Here is a 21,290-nt window from a genome sequence, read left to right as displayed (position 1 = left end):
GTGACCTCTGTGTAGGTACATCAGTTTGGGCATTACTCTATAAAACTGTGCAGACCATTCCGTTTGCCACATTAATCTGTCTGGCAATGTCTGTATTTTTCGCGCCATTCTGGCACAGCTTAACAATCTTATAAAACACTGCTTAATTCATTGTACGCACTGCAAAACCAACAGCTTGCATGCAAAATTTCAAATTCTTCGATACAGTAGTTGCTGACATATGTATACTTTTTTGACAGAACCATGCTTCATCAAAACCAAGCTTTGACCAGCCGAAAGGAGCACTAGCCAATTAAATCACTGCATACTACTCAATGCAGCAGTGCAACAGACTTGGTACTCACTTAATTGGTAGCGACACACCTGATTTCATACTTTTCCAGTCAGATGTCTTATGTGAGATCTGAGTTTTTTAAAAAGAACGCATTTTTACCTAGGTATACCTTTAAAACTGAAATATTCCATATTAAATGTCAAGTCTGTATTTTGATACAGAGGTGATTTTTCAAGTCAAATGATGGAGAGTTAAAGTGATAGGCCAATTAAGTTATAATACTCGTGATTCGTAACCCATGACAAAAGGTCGGTTCTGCCATTTTAATACCACCAGAGCTAGACAAAGCAAACCATGGTTTTGGGTAGCGAAATTATTGTTAAATTTTAATTTAATTTTAATTAATATTAAAATGTTACTAATATGAAAACTAAATAGTACATATACATAGAGGGAAAAGTAAGCATAATAAAAGGATCACCGTCTGGTATTTGGTCATTATATTTTTTTTCAGGATGACCACGCAAGAAATAGCCGAAACATTTCTTTTAATTGTACCAATATAAAATCAAACTAAAAAAATATAGGTTACCGAAGATGTTATATAGGTTACCGAAGATGTTAAAAGGGCTTTACAAAGGTACTTTTCGGGTTTACCGCCACAGCTAATAACAATGTTTAGCGTTCTTAAATTACATTCTCTCTCTCTCTCTCTCTCTCTCTCTCTAAACAAAAATCCGCATTTATTTAGCCTATGAACTAACACTCGCTGAAAAAAATCACATTTCTTTATGTGTCATCCTGATCAGCAGTAAGCTGGCTGGATGCGATGACGTAAGCACTTACTGGTATATTATCACTCCTGCTAACACGTAACATCATTCCACGATAAAGCTCTAATAAGATGAAGACCAAAATAATGTTGATCTTGTTCTTTTTGGCTGTTGCAGCAGCTGACATAGGGTATGTGTATATATGTTAAATATCTGACCCGTAGTTACCCTAAACGTTATATGTAGATTTTTCTTGATTGTTTATTAAGCCAGTTCTAATTTGTACCTAAGATCCATTGTAATCGTCAGTCGTAACTCTCCAAGCTCGGCTGAAATAAGTGGTGATATACCTCCTTTATTACTTCACTGGTCAGTGTGTACCGTCTGGAGGCGAATAGAGGAACACTCGAGGCAGGCTAATGGTTTTCAACAGTAGGCCTATTATTTATTTATTAACGCGACATGTGAATATATAAGCACATAAATCACCCGGTCTAATTGACAGGTATTTTACAGTATAAACTGCATAATGATAATATTTACACGCAGAAGTGAGAGGCAAGAAAAGGTAAAATGTATAAACTTACGACTTACATACATGTACATACTTATTTCGTCTTTTTGCCCCACGTATAATTGGAGCTAAAACCAAGAAACTGGTAGCAGGTGTCATGTCTTTGCACAGACCGATGAACATGCATGTAGATATGCATGTAGATATGCACTCGCAAAAAAGTGTGGATGCTCGAGATGTTTATTTAATTATTTTCATTGGTATTTGGAAGGTCAAACGTACATACAACTCATTCCGTCACACTATCAGGCCTACCCAACTACCAGACTCGGCACCTAAGGATCCTGAATTAACCGGTATATCGGACCACACTACCCGTTTTCAAGGTGTGTGTCAGTTCGTATTTCGGAGTATCATACCCCAGAACAAATTTTGTAGGACGACTGCGAGCTCATCCACGCTCGACTGAACAACCTGAAACAGTACTCTTACTTTAGAGTACTCTATTTCATTGTCTCTATGGGGGTAAATGGGGACTTTACGACATTCGGTTTGAATGTTTTAACCACTTTTGATAGGGCTATTTTGCATTGTATTATATTAATGTGGCAGTCTAAGGTTCATCTAGGTGGCTTTCAAATTTATGCACCCGGTTTTAAAATCATAAAGCGATTAAATACGACAATCGTTTACTATCCAATCAAGGTGACAGCCGAGCGTGGACTCATCCTGTCGGTGTTCTGACTGATACTCCGAAATGCGATCTGACACACACCTTGAAAACGGGTAGTGTGGTCCGATATACCGGTTAATTCAGGATCCTTAGGTGCCGAGTCTGGTAGTTGGTTAGGCCTGACTATCTGATTGTCTAAATGGCACCTGATAGAGTGGACGGCGTCCTTTCTGCGTCCTTCTTGCCACAATGAAACTGGCATCGCTGTGGTCATAGAAAAAAGGCACAAGCATCGCTGTTGTTGTAGATTAAGAATAAATGCTCAATGATCGGCCAGTTGTTGGCACCTTTATTATTTTTTTACTCTCAAACAGACCCGTACTACGGGACACAGAGAGGATGCCGACCAGTATAAAAGGGGCTTTATGTTATTTATCAAGCACTGCGGTAGAAATTTCGAAACGTGGTGGCAATACAAATCTGTTACGGATGACAAATGCAGGCTATATAACGTCTTTCACGAGACCATAGTCACATTTTGCATGTCGAAATTCTATTTAAGATTAAGGTAATTCTTCATACTTTCATACTCTTGTCGTGTGTTTGTAATGAAAGGGATTTAATAGAATTATTGTCTTATACTGTTACCAACATTACAAACATTACCTAGCGGGCAAATTATGTTGTTTTAACGTTGAAACAACGTTGAACCATAACGTTGATAAGACGTTAGATAAACATTGGATTTGAAAGTTGACCCAACCTTAGATAACAATATTGTATCAACCCCAGTTGTTATACAGCATTCTTGCATGAAAAGACATTAAAATGACCTGAAATGTTTTTTTTTTGGTACACAATTAATATCGTACACTGAAAAAACATCCAAGTGCCTGCTTTGTCTGATTTTTTCAACGCATTTAGCTCCTAAGCATGTTTTGCACCTAAGCATGGTACACCCTTTTAGCCTGGATGTGTTCAGCAGTAGGACATGTTTGATGGCTAAATATATGTAGGGTATATATGTATGGCCTTTAAGTTAAAATTTCCAAGGTTTAGATAAATATATATAATAGTTAGTTATTTTCTTATATATATATATATATATATATATATATATATATATATATATATATATATATATATATATATATATATCTCTCGAAGAATTAAGTCAGTTCACCGTGAAAAAGTGCTCCACCCATGGCGGCGGCCCGTGGGGAGCTGGTATAATCAAGGATGTGAATAACTTAGCTTCCTCTCTCCATTTTATTTTTAAAAAAAGCCCTACGGCCGTTTCGGCCCTGAGGCCTCGTCAGGGGCGAAAACAAATTACCGAAATTTGTAAACGTAATGTAAATAATTGATAATTGTAAACGGCAAAATAGCCCTATCAAAAGTGGTTAAAACATTCAAACCGAATGTCGTAAATTACCGAAACGGCCGTAGGGCTTTTTTTAAAAATAAAATGAAGAGAGGAAGCTAAGTTATTCACATCCTTGATTATATATATATATATATATATATAACAAAGTCACAGTCACCTCAACCTGTCTATCTAGGGTACCGAGAACTGTCAACTTTATTTCACTTCACTCCATCAAATTTACAGCAAATTATTCATCCTAGTGTTAGCTGAATAATTTGCTGTAAATTTGATGGTTAATTGGAATGTATTTCTGAATAACAAGTTAAGAAAATTCACTAGTTCACTAAAGACACAAAACAACTGTCACTTTTACTTTAAACATTTTTTTTTTATTTTGATAAAGTTAGTTACAGTATTGATAAACAAAGTATCACGTTTTCAACAATTAATATTTTAAATTACAATCCATAACTGCAAGGTTGTGTCACTGAGTCAACGTCACATTATGAAGGTGTTTCGACGTGGCTGGATCAACGTTGATTTTACGTTGAATTTAGGTAGATCAACGGCAATTCAACGTATCAACCTGTTTTCAACGTTGATCCAACGCGACTATGCCTGCTGGGTATATTATAAAATATTGACTTCTCTGTTTCAGACACGCCGGTGATTATGACGAAAATGTCATCCTGAATGTTATAAAACGTGCGATAAACAACCAGAAATACACCGTAAAACCGAGAAGAAACCCTAGTAAAATAGGAAACCGCGTGGAAATTCATGATGCTCATAATCGAGGGTACTCAGAGAGCACACTGTATTTCACAAATGGTCTCCAGAATTCTTTAGACTTTTAGTCGATCAGAATGTATCTTATTGTGTTCCTTTTGCGAATTTCATGGCATGTTGTTTGAAGACGCTTAGAGTTTCACGAATTTCAGCGGGTTAGTGCCCCCTTTGCAAAATATCAAAATGAACCTTTTCTTCGTGTCTTCCATTTTAACTGAAACAATGGAGAATGTTGTAGTAGCAATATACTGTGAGTGGTCATGGTGACAAATAATGTCACATTACTGGTAGCTACAGGTACCTGTATGTCAAGTACATTTATTATACGTTATGGAGATCATTTGTGGAATGTATTTAGAACAATATCACAGAATCGACTTAACATTGTCGACATTCTGATTTAGGCAGAGTAAGATGTTTCCAAAAAATTCTGCATAAAAAGAAACTGTCGCAATATCTTTATTTCATCAAACAGTAATTGCCCTAAGTTAAGAAAGGAATAATCGAATAAAACTATTTATTAGTTTGGATTTATGCACGTATTACATGTATTATTGGAGTTTTTTCTGGTTTTACAGCTCCGAGAACTCATACTACAAAGATACGCCCCTCCAAAAGGTTGTCGAACGCAGCGTGCTGCAGACAAGGAAGTAAATGCGCATTTAGAAAGGTGACAATCCAAACTTGTAGATTGAATTAGAGACAGGGATAGGGAGAAGCGATCTTAATGTATTTTGAAATACGGAAGTAGTTTTTACCCATTAAAAGTTTAGACGTCAGACGCTGTTTGCCATTCAATTTCTTTAGAAAATATGTTTTTTTACCATAGTTGATACTGATATAGTGATTTAAAACATGGAGCTTAACAAAATGAAAACGCGGCATTTGTGGCGCTATCTATTTACTAAAAGGGGTCGTCCAATTTTCTTTCGTTACAGGTGTCTGTTAAACTTCTGTCGAGAGAGCATTTGCAAACTTCCTGTGGAGAAACAACGAAGCAAAGACAAACATTTACTACTATATAACACTGTCTTTTATTCATGGATTACACCAACATTTATCAATTAACAGTTTCTATGTACTGATGTAATATATAAAAAAAGTGTCTGAATCCAGACTATAAGGATATTGTAACCCTTTATTATTATCCAGCTACCGAAAACGAGATTTTTCCTGCATCTAATTATTCAATAAAGCATCTACACGTATGTTTGTGTTGATTTACAACAATAAAAAATTGAAAATGTAAAATATTGCCTTTTATATTTCTCGTTGTAATGTACAGTATATGTATAGGAAACTCAAAGCTTTAATCGTCAGTTTAACGCCATTCTATTTTAAGGTGAGATAGCAGTCGGTATGCAGGGGCAGGTCCAGAGCTATTTACTGACAGTCTTCCAAATATCTTTGTTGATTCATCCTCAAATTTTGACCGTCTTCCAACAGAAAAAATTAGATACCCGTCAATGTAAACTTGAAAATCTGACCGTCTTCCGGAAGACCCAGAAGACGGCTTAAATCCGTCCCTGGGTATGGGGTGTAACTTCATCCGTGAACAAGATTTTATCACGAAAATTGGCAGAGTTGATCACGAGTGTATGGAATACAATCCCGTGCCGTCCCTTGGGTTTAAATGTTTTAATTATGTAGTTATATGCCCCTAATTACAGAATTTCATTAAACAAAGGTATTATTTTGATTTATCAACGGTAAAAGCTTACTAAGGAAAATCGCTGGCATGGGGTTTGGAATACTATATAGTGCCATCTACCTGAATGGAAGCCAAACTAAATTTCAGCATTAAAAAAAATTAAAGCATCTAGGAAGGCTCCGTGTCGGCTTCTCAAACAAGGCCTCGTGTGCATCATGAGGTTCAATGTTGATATGTTGATGATAAGACCATGCATGCTCAGGGACTGGCGTGGCTCGGGATGAAATGCATTTGTACGGCACCCGGGCTATCGCTTGTAATTGCAGATATAGCCTACACATACTAGTATACTGTACATTCAAACTGGTCCTCTCCGTGAGAAGGTAGAAAGTTTTCATATGATCTGAAGTCTTCCAACAAAGCTTCTGCGGCTCCGTGGTAACTCCGCTATCATGGACACAGTTAGACCCCATTTCCAGAGATTAGATCGATCTACTTTAGATCGACCTAACTCCTTGGGGGTTCACGCTAAATAGCTGTCAGCCGAGCGGACACGAAATTTAATTACCCCCTTACAGCTTGTAGTAGGCGGGACGGACATTTAAGCCGGATTATCTGACAGTAATCTAGTGAGACTCCCCGCGGGGATAGATCGATCTAAAAGCTCTGGGAATACAGCCTTAGATACTTGTACGCGGGTACGAATTATAGTATGTTTAATGTATTTGTTTTTGTCTAGAAATAATTTCTAAAATTGTGTTTGATTCGGTAGAGTGCGCGGCTGCCAAAAAACTCAAAGCCATCATCAACCATGGTGACGAAAAGTCAGCCAGCTCGAATCCCGGATAACGCATGACTTTCCGTCACAACCACGACCTGGCCTCGGGATCGGGAAGTCGCGTGGGTCAGGGCAAATTACCCTTTGCATAAAAAAACGGCAATGTTTAGAATTAGTGTTCAATTGGACAACAACCCATTGCTGGTCATTATCATAAAATCTGCTTAGTCAATATCATCAGTGAGCCAAGTCTATGTGAAACAGTCTACATTACATTCCTCATAATGAAGAAAATTTCGAAATGCGAAAATAGAGTTCATTCATTTCATTGAAATGGCTTAATTTGTAAATGTAAGTTAGCACGGCGAAAAGTACAAGAAGCAGTAGGTATTAAAAGTGACAGGCCAGTAATGTAGAACTAACAAAAAAAAAAAAAAAAAAAAAAAAAAATATATATATATATATATATATATATATATATATATATATATATATATATATATATATATTCAATTTGAAATGACAAAAAAAAAAAAAAAAAAAAAAAAACGGATTGGGCAATGATTTGTGAGCAGAAATATTATTTTACAGTAGGCGGAAAATCTCGAAAGGGTACCAAGAAAAATTAGATAAATAAAATTTAAAAAAAATAATAATAATTATGAAAAGGGAACTTGGGCTGTTGGATGTTTAGAAGTATAATATCATTTGAAAAAGGTGGCATCCATAACTAAGAAGATTGTAATTGACACAACTCGTGTTTATCCCACTCACGCTACATCTACCTACATGGGCTCGTTTGGGCTTATTTAATTTTTATTTATTTATTTTTTAGCCTACTCTAAGCAATTAAAAATCCTTCAAATTACAAATCTTTCCCAAATCTTTCTCAAATATTAACACACATTTTTTGAAACTATAAAAGTACCTGATATCGATAGTTCCTTCTAAAACGTAAAGGAAGGAGTGGTGGTCTAAACGTCTAGCCAGTCATTTAGAAATTATATAAATTGTAAAATTAATTAATTAATAAATAAAACCTCAAACCCAACGGGACGCGTCGATCGATGATTTGTAGGAGGGAGAAAATTGCTTTTTTCCGCGAGGAAAATTTATTTTGATGGACAGTTCCGGTTGAGAGTACCTAAATTATTTTTTTATGTTTTTATCCGGATAGGAAATAAGTTATAATACTGATACATCTGTGAAGATCTACTATAAAGATGTATAATATGTAATCCAAGCGTTCGGACCCTACAGGCCTTCTTCAGGGATTTTGAAAAAAAAAAAAAAAAAAAAAAAAAACTCCTAGGATACGTGACGTCGGTGGTGTTAAAGTGTTCATCTTTATAGCAGATCTTCATAGATGCATCAGTATTATAACTTATTTAATTGTTAAAGATCTATACGGTGATATATGTATCTGGATAGTATAGTATTTTCAACAGTAAAATATAGTGGGCCTTAAACGCCTATTTGATTGATTTTGACTCTCTTTTTTTAAAACCTCAGTCTTATTAAATTTATTTCAATCATCCCCCCCCCTTTACTCTCTCTTTCTCTCTCGATCTCTCTCTGGCCCGCACGTTCAATAATGATTGACAGGCGTCGCGCGCAGGCTATTCACAGAAATGTACAAATAGCCTCATTATGAAACTAGGTTAATCACGCCGAAGAAAGGAAAATCGTGTCAAAATGGAGGACGAGGGAATTCCTCATTTGTGCAGCTGACAGTTGGCATTTTGTCTCGAACAAGTCTAGAGCAATCACTTCAACATGGAGCGCAAGGAGGTATCTGCTTGTTACAGTCTGTTGTGTTCGATCGATGTAAAATTTTAATTTTCTATTAATGATCATATTATTATTATTGAATGGAGTGCATTTTGAGGCTATACACAATTTGAACATTATACTAACTGCTATTGACGAAGCCGCCTCTTCTTCAACATACAGTGAAAAGCGAAGCCAAATGCAAGTAGCATTGATTAAGCCTTGATATAATAGGAACAATAATAGCAGCACAAATGAAACATCATGACTTGCTCGTACATACAATGTATAAAACCAAGAAGGTGGATAGTAAAACGCACTTACAGTACACAGGAAAATTCTCGAGGGCCAGAAACCCCATTGCCTTTGATTGTATAATTGATTTACTATAATTCCACATTCACTTTATTTCCCTTTAGTGTGATATAAAATATATAATGTAGATATATTCCTGGATATATATATTATGACATGCCAACCAAAGCAATGCTAATGTGAACTTATATATTTCCACCTGTACAGGTGTTTTCTGTTGATTTTATTTATAGCTGCTGATCGAAATTACACACCAGTTAGACTGCAGTTTTGTTGTACCCTGGTTTCCACGGGTCACTGGGAACTCACAGACTGTTCTGTTGTCTCCAGTCTGTGACAAAAGTTGTGCACAGGGAAGGTTATTCGATCTTTAAAAAATATTCCAGTCCATTTCTCCTACTGGCCCAGAGTATCACAGAATACGTAAACTGCACAGCAGAGTCTTGCTGATAATGCATAGAGAAGTTGGATCTTAGTGGCATCTGATATACAGGGTGTTATCTTGTGACCTCATAAGGTCTTTGTTAGTCCACATGATCTTGTGATTTAGCTTTTTAGGTGACTAATCTTGAACTGACTTCAAGTTGCCTTTTGTGAAATTTGATTGTTGTAATCAAATCTAAGCTGGATAATATTGACTTAAACAAACATATGGATATTATCATTATATTTGTACCACCAGCGTTAGCGCTGGCGGTACACATGGTTTTAGTCCCGTCCGGTCCGTTCCGCCGGCTCCTGCGGCTCCGCCGGCTCCGCCGCCATGTTACCGTTACCGCTTCTCCTCCTAGACGGTAATGGCCCCCATACCCATCTCTTGGATTTAGGTCACCTATAATCTCAACTCGTTCCACGTAAAATTTGGGCTTTGTCGGTATTGGGGTCTAGGTGTGGCATTCATTGCAATGCACCCTTGTCCAAAAATGGCAAAATTAAATGCTAATTATCTCCCCTACGGAAGGAATTATGGGAAAAAATTCTACAGACAGCTTTCCAAAAGTCATATGTGTAGATTTCAAATATGCCCTTGGATTTGACCTTTGACCTTTATTTCAAGGTCAAACAGGCCAAAATTTTCAAAAAAACAAAATTTTTGCCGAAAAAAAAATGATTTGCGCTCTTATTCAGACACCACACAGACTTAACTAACAATATTAATGGAAAGTGTTACATTTCGGGTCATCTTTCATCTCCGTGAATTTGGGGTCAATCAGTGCATTTTCACGGGAGTAACGGCCATAAGATATCGAAACTGAAAACTGTCTCTAATTCGGGAACCGTTAATGCTAGACACTCATTCTTTTTTGCATTTTGTAGAGCATGTAAAGCCCAACACTGGAGGTGGTCTCCGTTTTTTTGTATTCCATACGGTTTTCGAGTTACGCTGTATCAAAAAGTACATATTGGTGGTGAAAGCAAAATGTGCAGTACGGTAATGGATAATAAATTTTGAACTCCGGAAAAATAAAACATAAGGCTTGGCAAAGCAGACAACTTGTGGTCAAAAATGACATTATTTCATCAAATTTGAACATCTGGAACTTCAGAGCACCTCCCATTTCAAGAATTTTGACCAAAATGACCTTTTCTTTATTTTATTTAATTTTTTCTGTAGGAAATTTATGGCACATTATGGTAACTCCAAAATTATACCATTTAGTCCCTTATATCTCCAAAACTGGCAGAGATAGGTCCATAGTTACTATTGAAGTTGAATAGGAAGTCATATACTGGCAATCTACATGTGACCTTAAAATTGACCTTTGACCTACTTTTCACCATGAACTGAACTTTGCATATTTTGCTTCCCTTTTATCTCCAAAACTGGCAGAGATAGGTCCATAGTTTCTATTGAACTTGAATAGGAAGTCATATACTGGCAATCTACATGTGACCTTAAAATTGACCTTTGACCTACTTTTCACCATGAACTGAACTTTGCAAATTTTGCTTCCCTTTCATCTCCAAAACTGGCAGAGATAGGTCCATAGTTTCTATTGAACTTGAATAGGAAGTCATATACTGGCAATCTATATGTGACCTTAAAATTGACCTTTGACCTACTTTTCATCATGAACTGAACTTTGCAAATTTTGCTTCCCTTTTATCTCCAAAACTGGCAGAGATAGGTCCATAGTCTCTATTGAACTTGAACAGGAAGTCATATACTGGCAATCTACATGTGACCTTAAAATTGACCTTTGACCTACTTTTCACCATGAACTGAACTTTGCAAATTTTGCTTCCCTTTTATCTCCAAAACTGGCAGAGATAGGTCCATAGTCTCTATTGAACTTGAACAGGAAGTCATATACTGGCAATCTACATGTGACCTTAAAATTGACCTTTGACCTACTTTTCACCATGAACTGAACTTTGCAAATTTTGCTTCCCTTTCATCTCCAAAACTGGCAGAGATAGGTCCATAGTTTCTATTGAACTTGAATAGGAAGTCATATACTGGCAATCTATATGTGACCTTAAAATTGACCTTTGACCTACTTTTCATCATGAACTGAACTTTGCAAATTTTGCTTCCCTTTTATCTCCAAAACTGGCAGAGATAGGTCCATAGTCTCTATTGAACTTGAACAGGAAGTCATATACTGGCAATCTACATGTGACCTTAAAATTGACCTTTGACCTACTTTTCACCATGAACTGAACTTTGCAAATTTTGCTTCCCTTTTATCTCCAAAACTGGCAGAGATAGGTCCATAGTCTCTATTGAACTTGAACAGGAAGTCATATACTGGCAATCTACATGTGACCTTAAAATTGACCTTTGACCTACTTTTCACCATGAACTGAACTTTGCAAATTTTGCTTCCCTTTCATCTCTAAAGTTACACTGTATCAAAAAGTACATATTGGTGGTGAGAGCAAAATGTGCAGTACGGTAATGGATAATAAATTTTGAACTCTGGAAAAATAAAACATAAGGCTTGGCAAAGCAGACAACTTGTGGTCAAAAATGACATTATTTCATCAAATTTGAACATCTGGAACTTCAGAGCACCTCCCATTTCAAGAATTTTGACCAAAATGACCTTTTCTTTATTTTAATTAATTTTTTCTGTAGGAAATTTATGGCACATTATGGTAACTCCAAAATTATACCATTTAGTCCCTTACATCTCCAAAACTGGCAGAGATAGGTCCATAGTTACTATTGAAGTTGAATAGGAAGTCATATACTGGCAATCTAAATGTGACCTTAAAATTGACCTTTGACCTACTTTTCACCATGAACTGAACTTTGCAAACTTTGCTTCCTTTTTATCTCCAAAACTGGCAGAGATAGGTCCATAGTCTCTATTGAACTTGAATAGGAAGTCATATACTGGCAATCTTAAAGTGACCTTAAAATTGACCTTTGACCTACTTTTCACCATGAACTGAACTTTGCAAATTTTGCTTCCCTTTTATCTCCAAAACTGGCAGAGATAGGTCCATAGTTACTATTGAAGTTGAATAGGAAGTCATATACTGGCAATCTAAATGTGACCTTAAAATTGACCTTTGACCTACTTTTCACCATGAACTGAACTTTGCAAATTTTGCTTCCCTTTTATCTCCAAAACTGGCAGAGATAGGCCCATAGTTACTATTGAAGTTGAATAGGAAGTCATATACTGGCAATTTACTGTGACCTTGGAATTGACCTTTGACCTACCTTACGATGAACTTAACTTTGATTGTACCATTTTTAGTTATATATATATTTTTTGCATATTTTGAAAATTCTTGTTGATTGCATTTTTACAGCTTGTCAAGCACAAGACTGGTGGCTGTGTTCCTTATTTTGTGTATGTGGGGGTCTGTACGAATGCGCTTGCTCCAGCTGGTGGTACAATATTCGGAGGCGGTATCGCCTTTCTGATCCTCTAGTTAATTATAGTGAAAGACAAGAGATTTTTTTCATATTGTCTTATAGTAGTACTTCATGAAATCAGAATACTAGTAAGTGCATTTGCCAAATGCTTACTGCCAGACTGCCTGTACTTGTACACCAAGATATTTCTTCTTCAAAGGCTTAGATTTTACATTTATGTTGCGTTTTGATGTTAGATCTTTACTATGTAAGTATGTCAAGACCACAATCAAATGACAGTTTTTGAAATCACTTTGGCTTACTGGTATACATACAGTAGTCTGTTTATCTTGAGATAGGCTGGCTAGTCCTGGGGCCTGTTTCAACAAAATGTTGGTGTTTTAAAACTATTTACAAAATGCCTTTTCTAGGTTTGCCTCCCCTCCACCCCCTCCCCTCCCCCCTCCAAAAAAAAAACAAAAAAACAAAAAAAAAAAAAAAACATGAACAACAATGCTATACACCAAGCAAATTTGACAGTTTTCTGCGTGCCTTAATTTTATTTTCTCATCTCACCGCCATCTGATTTATTTTCACAAATACCTTACAAAGTGTTGCTAAATTAATCGGGCATTCAGAGAACAAGTTGATCTGGGGTTTAACAGATCCGTGGATCAAATATGGCCGACCCACATAAAAGCAATGCTGATTAATCTGGTGATGGTCTCCCCACCTCCATACACACCATTACTAGTAAACGGATTAAATCATGATTTCAAGGTTTAATTGCTAGGCTCCTGCAGGGACAGCGCATGTGGAGGTGATCAACTGAGGGACCATTCCCACAGATATTTGGATCGATGTATCTCCCTGGGGAGTCTTACTAAATTGCTGTCAACTTGACACGCGTAAGTATCTGTTACGCCTAGTAAAGCTGTTAGGGGGTAATTATCTTTACCCCCTAGCTGATTCGGTAGCCATGACAGACATTTAAACCGGTTAGTTGACAGCAATTTAGTGAGACTCCCCAGGGAGTTAGATCGATCCAGATGGATCGATCTAGGCATGGGAACCCAGTCTAAGCAGTAAGTCTGTAGATCAACTTATTCTGAAGGCCTTCAAATTTTATCCTTGTGCTCCCCTTTAACAAAACCTAGGGACTACCTGAGCCTATAGAATAGGAGAGACTGGAATCTATATGAAAGTCAACCTCGTCAGTTTACATATTTAAATGTGCACTATGAGGTGGAAAGATGTGAGGGGAGGGTGTGTGTGTTGTACTGGTGTGAGAATTGACCACATAATATTTAAAAAAAATATACATATATTTACATGAAAATTTTTAAAAATTAATTGTCTGAATACCAGTACTGAAATAATTTCTCCTTAAACTAAGCAGTTAATGTTGCACTCAATACAAAATTTATACCAAAACCTTGCCTTATAAACGGCTTAATTTATAAATTAAAATTTATGTAAATTATTTATATCTGACAATTATGGATAATTTAAGAGAAATACATCACATATAGTGACATTATAATATATTTGATAATACCTGTGTATATAGAACTTACAAGTTCTAGCTTTTACATATTTTCTCAAAGTAATCTGCCTAAAGAGTTACTCATTAATACGATAAATAATACTCGATAAGTAAATTATTAATTATCTCATGAACATCTTTGTTGTCACTGGAGCATTAGGTGTTATTATGGAGGGTATAACTATTAATTTGCTGCAAAACTAAACGTAGAAGTGTCCTGATATATAACATCATCAATATCAGAGCAATCAAGGCCATGCATGGGTAAAGGCCAAAATTAGGCTCACCAAAAAATTGTGATTTTCAGCCATGAGCATCACTTTTGATATAGATGTCTTTTGTTTTAATGAGCCCTTCAAAATAATCTAGATTTTTATTTTTAAAAATTCAGTACAAAAAGATGTCTAGGTATCAATTAAGAGAACCTGTCACAGCCCATATTTAATCACTAGCTCAGTTAAAGTTAATAATCTCACATCTCAGTGCCCCTTCTAGAGCCCCCTGGCAGTGTCAGATAGGTGAAACTTTATCTTCCTGGCAGAAAGATAGGAAATCATTTTAGTTGAAGCTGTGGACGGATGCTGCTCCAGTGTGGGTACTTCTTACAGTCTACAGTCGTCTTTTAACAGAAGGAAAACTGTTGGAATTACTGTTGTTGCTGTTACAGTACTAGTAATATTGTATCTGTGGACGGATGCTGCTCCAGTGCGGGTACCTCTTTAAGTCCACAGTCGCTGTTTAACAGTAGGAATACTATTGGAATTACTGTTGACGTTGCTGTTACTGTAATTCTATCTGTGGACGGATGCTGCTCCAGTGTGGGTACTTCATACAGTCCACAGTTGTCATTTTACAGTAGAAAGCCATTGGAATTACTGTTGACATTGCTGTTACTGTTCTTGAATCATTTTCTAACTGTGTAGATAGAGGAATTCAGAGGTCCCTGGTGATCAAGTGTTAGTAATCAGCAGTTGTTGTTTTGTAGGTAAGTTATGAATACCTGTCAAATATGTAACAATTCTGATCACTATTTGTTGTTGGGTAATGTAACTGTAAGATTTGATCTTTGAGGTAAGTTGCTGTCAGTAGCAATGAATAATTCAGGCCATTTATTAGTTACTAGTTGGCGTAGTATTACAGGTAAACATTTTGTATAAAGTGGTCTTTTGGTGCATGTCTTACTCATGGTCTTCACCTAGGGTGCAGACCTTGTATGTTGACTTGTGATGTTGAGCTAGGATGTTGACCTGTGATCAATAAATATTGATCTATAAGGAATTTGACCTGTGATAATATAACAGTGAGCAATTTATTATGATGACTTTCCCCTTAGTATTAAAAGATGATAATGATAAAAATGATTTAAAAAGGAATATATATTAAAATAAATTTCTAATACTGAATTTTAGAATTTTGGGATAAAGTCAGTAATGATTTTTCAGCATAAAAAGTTATTAGAGCTAAAATCTGTTTTATTTTCCTTTCCCTGGTTTCTCCACATTTACTTCAATAATGGATGTTAAATAAGGCCATAAACTTGTACATAATTTTACTTTCCCTTTCCCATTAAGATAATTTACATGTGATTATTAGTACCTGTGTGACTTTGAACCCATAAATGCAGATCTCTCCTTTCTGCACTCTACTTTTGAATGTCCAAACTTTACTTAATTTATATTCATCCATATAGTTATTCTTTATGTTTGAGGATAGGGAGGATGGCCAACCATCACGATTTGCTGTATTGGTCATCCAAAACAAAATAGGCACAGTTGTAATTAAAAATGTGTGTGTGTGTTTTATTATATATTTATTTATTTTGATGAGATGTTGTAGTCCACTGTGCTGTATGCGACAGAGTGCCTAGTGTTAATTTTTGCTGTGCCACAATATCATCCTGTTTGGTGTTTCAGTATCTGTAGACATAAATACAACTAGAACTCATCAACACAGCCAAAACACAATTTTAACCTTATTTAGATACCAGCTATTAGTTATTTATATATTATAATATATTACAGTTTTTTTTTTTTTGGACTGGATTTACATTGTTTAACAGCTGAAATAAGTTAATCATGGATACTAGAATTGTTTTAAAATTATTTTCCTTCCTATTATTTATTTAAATATTTATTATGAGGGACTTCTCATTTTTGCAGTTTTGCTTTTTAGAACAATTTATATTGCAAACATGAGCTAAGAGGTGCCTCTGAGTCTACATAGTACAAAAAGGGCAGACTCAGTTACATAAACGATAACCTCGTTGTTAAGTGAAGTCATTGACCTAGATAAAAAGTATGAAAAGGTTTACTGAATCTGATACTCAACTTTACAAAACATTATTTACGTACAGAACACGCAGTTACAGCAATTTGGGAAGAACGTTATAACTAAAAGCTTTCAGTGTGGCACATCTACCCCAGTTACTAGACATTAATGCAACTGACATTTCACTGGCAATTCTCTGATTCCGATAAAAAAATACCCATCTGCTCCCATCTGTATGTATGTATGCATAATGTCTAGGATTGTTCAGGGGCGGATCCAGATATATATTTTGACAGTCTTCCAAATTATCTTTGTTGATCTATCCTCCATTTTTGACCATCTTCCGACAGAAAAATTTGATACCCATCAATGTAAACTTGAAAATCTGACCGTCTTCCGGAAGATCCAGAAGACGGCCTAAATCTGCCCCTGTTGTTGTAAGCGAAACAGCAGTTTTACAAAACAGCTACGTGTATGGCCCCAATTTTGGTCTAGACCTTTTCAGACCGAAATGTTGGTTGGCTTCAAAACCCTTGGTAGTAGTCTACTTTTAAAAAAAGAACTAAATAAGGCTCTGAAACAAGGCAAATCTTTCTTGCTGTTAAACAGGTGCAAAATTCATTTTATGAACTACTGGTGATATATCTGGTGTCAGATAAGATGAAAATTTGATCTTAAAGTTACGCTTGGACAGTTTTTCAATCTACTTAGTATCTGTATGGCTTTTTAGTAAAAAGCTTGTCAAGTTTGAATTTATGCCAAAGTTAACTCAGTATGATAAATGAGGGAAGCATATGTTTACTGTGGGGTAAGATGATACGTTTGATCTCTGAACGTGTCTACCATTAACCTTGCTTGTCAATAGACTTTTCCGTTCTTGGCTTTGAATGCTACAGACTGTACACAGTGTTTGCTTTGGCTGATCCTGAGAGTTAAGAAAAGCTCATCCAATGATAAAGGGAGAGGTACCAGTAGGGGGGTGGTGGGGTGGTTATAGTAGGACATTGTGAGACAATATAAATTATTCTTTTAATTTAAAAATTTAGAAATGATAACTATTTGAATGTATGATAATCTTATTCCCTTCAAAATATGCAAAATTAAGAAAGTAAAAAAAAGAATTCCATCTGTAGTGCAATTTTGCACAATTTTCAAGTTTAAAGCTCTATAAAATAATGAATTCATAAATTACAGGTAAATCTTTTTTTAACCCACGCACGGAAAATGTTACTTTTGGTTGATTTTTATATGTTTGAAATTTTTATGCCCAGGACACAAAAATAATGAAATGCCCCATTGAGAGTAGAGTTGACTTATAGAAATAAAAAAAATTAAATCCTGTGGAGGGAAGGGAAATACTAGTAATTCAGTTCTGCCAAAAAATAGTATCATGAGTAATTGTCACAGGTTGAAGAACGTGTCTGCATCACATGAACACACATGGGATGACTCAGCAAAAATTAATTAAAATTCCAGATGAGGAGGGAACAACACTTATAAGTTTAACTCATTTCGACTGTAGTAATAATGTTTTGTAATTTTTTTAATTTTCAGATAGTTTTGATATTGTTATTATATCATATATATCACTTGTAGTACAAGTGTATAGCTTGTAGTTGCAAACAAATGTAACAAAATAATTATATCATATAAGAGCTCAGTCAGCTAATTTTTATGTACAGACACAGATGTGTCTGTACATATAGCCATCATCTGCGTCTGTCGTCGCCGTCGTCGCCGTCGTCGCCGTGCACTTTTACCGATAACACGATAAGTGGAAAACCATTTTACCTTTTGACTTGAAACTTGCAGAACTGATGAATATTCATAATACGCAGGTCAAGTTCGAAAATCAGCATGATCGGGTCACTTTTAGGGAATTTATGCTGTTTTTTCACTTTTTTCAGCATATATGCAGCACCGATAACACGATAAGTGGAAAACCAATTTACCTTTTGACTTGAAACTTACAGAACTGATGAATATTCATAATACGCAGGTCAAGTTCGAAAATCAGCATGATCGGGTCACTTTTAGGGAATTTATGCTGTTTTTTCACTTTTTTCAGCATATATACAGCACCGATAACACGATAAGTGGTAAACCATTTTACCTTTTGACTTGAAACTTACAGAACTGATGAATATTCATAATATGCAGGTCAAGTTCGAAAATCAGCATGCTTGGGCCATTTTTAGGGAATTTATGCTTTTTTTTCACTATTTTTAATATAAATACAACACTGATAACACAATATAAGAAAAACGGATTGGCCAATTTTAATTATACTCACAGGAGTGGTCAATCTTACTAAAACGCAGGTTGAGTTCGAAAATCAGCATAATCGGGCCATTATTTTAGAAGTTATACTGTTTTTCACATTTCCTCAGATTCAATTATTAGGCATGTTAACAGTCTCATTATTTAACTAATAAGATGCCTAAAAGTGTTTGTTTGATATTTCCTGCATCTTTACAACATTGTTAGTTGATTATGTAAAAAACATGGTAAACTTGTTATCATGTATTGTGTAATAAAGTGTCAAAAATGGAAATAAACTCATATCATTGCAGTTTGTCAGATTCAATCATCCACTATGTTCAGAATCTCAGAATGGAGGAAATTAGACATTTAACACTGTTCTATTGATACTTTTCCCATCTCATCAATTTTCTTAGTTGGTCATATAAAATGGCAGTAAAATGTTTATTTTGTTTTATGTTAAAAAAGTGTTAAAAATGGAAATAAACCCATTTCAGAACAGTGCTGTCTTGTTTACATTTTGGCATTTTCAAGGCGTGACTTTGAAGTTCCATGGGCCTGAAGACCTTGCTAGTCACATTTTCTGAATATCTGTGAAACAAATATTTTATAATTAAAAATTGATGGTCATTAAGCTGTTAAACATTATGTAATATTGCATCAAAATTTGAAGAAACCCCTATTTTGGGCACTGCTTCCATGATGACCATTTAAGGAAAATCATGTCACTTACTGTTCTCAAACTTACAGGAAAGAAACATGGGACTAAAATACAGCTTCAGTAGGCAAGGCAGTCTGTTTGGTATTTTATTTTTATTTTTTTTTATTTATTTATTTATTTTTTTTTTTTTGGCAGTTAAACAGTTTTTTGTGAAAATTTAATTTTTCACATATTGGCATTTTCAAGGTGTGACTTTAAAGTTCCATGATCTTGAAGACTTTTGCTTGTCACATTTTCTGAATGTCCATGTTACTAATATTTTATTAATAACATTTGATTGTCATTATGCTGTTAAACATTATGTAATGTTGCATCAAAATTTGAAGAAACCCCTATTTTGGGCACTGCTCCTATGATGACCATTTAAGGGAAATCATGTCACTTACTGTTCTCAAACTTACAGGAAAGAAACGTGGGTCTAACATACAGCTTCAATAGGCAACGCAGTCTGTTTGGTAAATTTTTCTGGCAATTTAACAGTTTTTTGTGAAAATTTAATTTTTCACTTATTTGCATCTTTATTTTCTGTTCTTTGTCTGTACATTTGACAGCTTTGCTGCTTTGTTTCTTTTTCTCTTTATTTTTCTTTTTCTTATTATATCTATGAAACTAAAAGTAATATTTATTGTGCTATTTCAGAGACAAAAATCTCCATTACGTGCCTTAGCTACCGAAACTCATTCCTACTCATTGCTACCAACAAGTGAAATAAAGGCAACAGGGGAGACAGTAGTTGATGCCAGTGACCAAAAGATGGCAGCACCTGATGACCATAAAGATAAGCTTATAAAACAGGAAGATCATGAAGGTTAAAAAAAAAAAAAAAAAAACACTTTTGTCAAAAATGTAGGAGGTTGCTTATTATTTCATTAAAATAAAGGAACACATTTTTTTTTATTAGAAAGTACTGCAAACAGCACATGTGCAGGGTGGAATCCTATCAGTTTTAAGATGCAGGTGATATTTAATTAACAGATATATATATATATATATATATATATATATATATATATATATATATATATATATTGGTGTGGGTAAATAGGTGCCAATAGTAACCTTTCTCTCCCCAACACATGCTATCACCCTGAATATCATAGTTCTGAAAGTGAGTTTTTACCCAGCTCAATTTCTCTGTTACCCTAAGTTTTATTGTATCGACTATCTTGCCCTCCCCCCCTCCTCCTTTAATTGTTTTCTTTCATTTATACATGTTTACATTTTGGAAATAGTATGATAGAACTGCATTAAATGGAAACATGTTTACAATAGACACTGACATATTTAGTGTGTATGCAACAACATCAGCTTTCTAATTTTAATTAGAAAAAATTTAAATTTAATTAAAATTAATTAATTTAATTAGAAAATTTAATTAAATTTTTTTTCAAAACTGATTAATTTATACATTCTGGATTCTCTCTCATTAGGATTTTTGATAGGAAAAAAAGCTAGCAAAAATAAACAAAAATATTGACTTAAATTTAGTTTTGCAGGGTAACTAGTAGATTATTAATTTCTCTGTAAAGTAAGAAATTATCAATTTTCCAGGCTACACCAACCCGGTGTCTGAAAAGCCTGCTGAGGACAGAAGTATGGATAAGAAAGCTTCAGAGGGCGCAGAGGTCGACGCCATGTTGGAGGTCAGTGACATGGGCACGCAGACATTCCTGTGTCGCAGGACGGGATTGGACATGGCAGAAGTGACGGTGAAGCTGAAACAACATGGAAACCAAGAAGGCCAAGGTGAAGGTCAGATAAAAGTGTCTTCAA

At 35.3% G+C, this 21,290-nt stretch overlaps 1 protein-coding gene and 1 long non-coding RNA gene across 4 annotated transcripts in view; both read left to right on the top strand.

The window, feature by feature from the left end:
* Positions 1–4,951: 4,951 nt before the first annotated feature.
* LOC106159455 (uncharacterized) lies at positions 4,952–5,643 on the top strand. Its single transcript, XR_015331203.1, has 2 exons — positions 4,952–5,062; positions 5,331–5,643. It is a non-coding gene; the product is annotated as an uncharacterized LOC106159455 (long non-coding RNA).
* Positions 5,644–8,480: 2,837 nt separating this feature from the next.
* LOC106158623 (uncharacterized) overlaps positions 8,481–21,290 on the top strand; it is a 31,896-nt gene continuing 19,086 nt past the window's right edge. Inside the window, exons 1-3 of one of the 3 annotated variants that reach the window (XM_086994946.1) lie at positions 8,481–8,612; positions 20,157–20,325; positions 21,069–21,263. In XM_086994946.1, the coding sequence (XP_086851072.1) occupies positions 8,598–8,612; positions 20,157–20,325; positions 21,069–21,263 (379 nt within the window). In that variant the 5' untranslated portion in view covers positions 8,481–8,597. Of the gene's footprint in view, positions 8,613–15,232; positions 15,252–20,156; positions 20,326–21,068; positions 21,270–21,290 lie in introns of those variants that run through there. The other 2 variants (XM_086994945.1, XM_086994947.1) reach the window with 2 other exon arrangements.

Source organism: Lingula anatina, chromosome 9, assembly GCF_051362555.1.
Source record: "Lingula anatina isolate TDL-2025a chromosome 9, LinAna3.0, whole genome shotgun sequence".
Lineage (NCBI taxonomy): Eukaryota > Metazoa > Brachiopoda > Lingulata > Lingulida > Lingulidae > Lingula > Lingula anatina.
The sequence above is the reverse complement of the archived record's forward strand: the minus strand, read 5'-3'. Positions and strand labels throughout refer to the sequence as shown.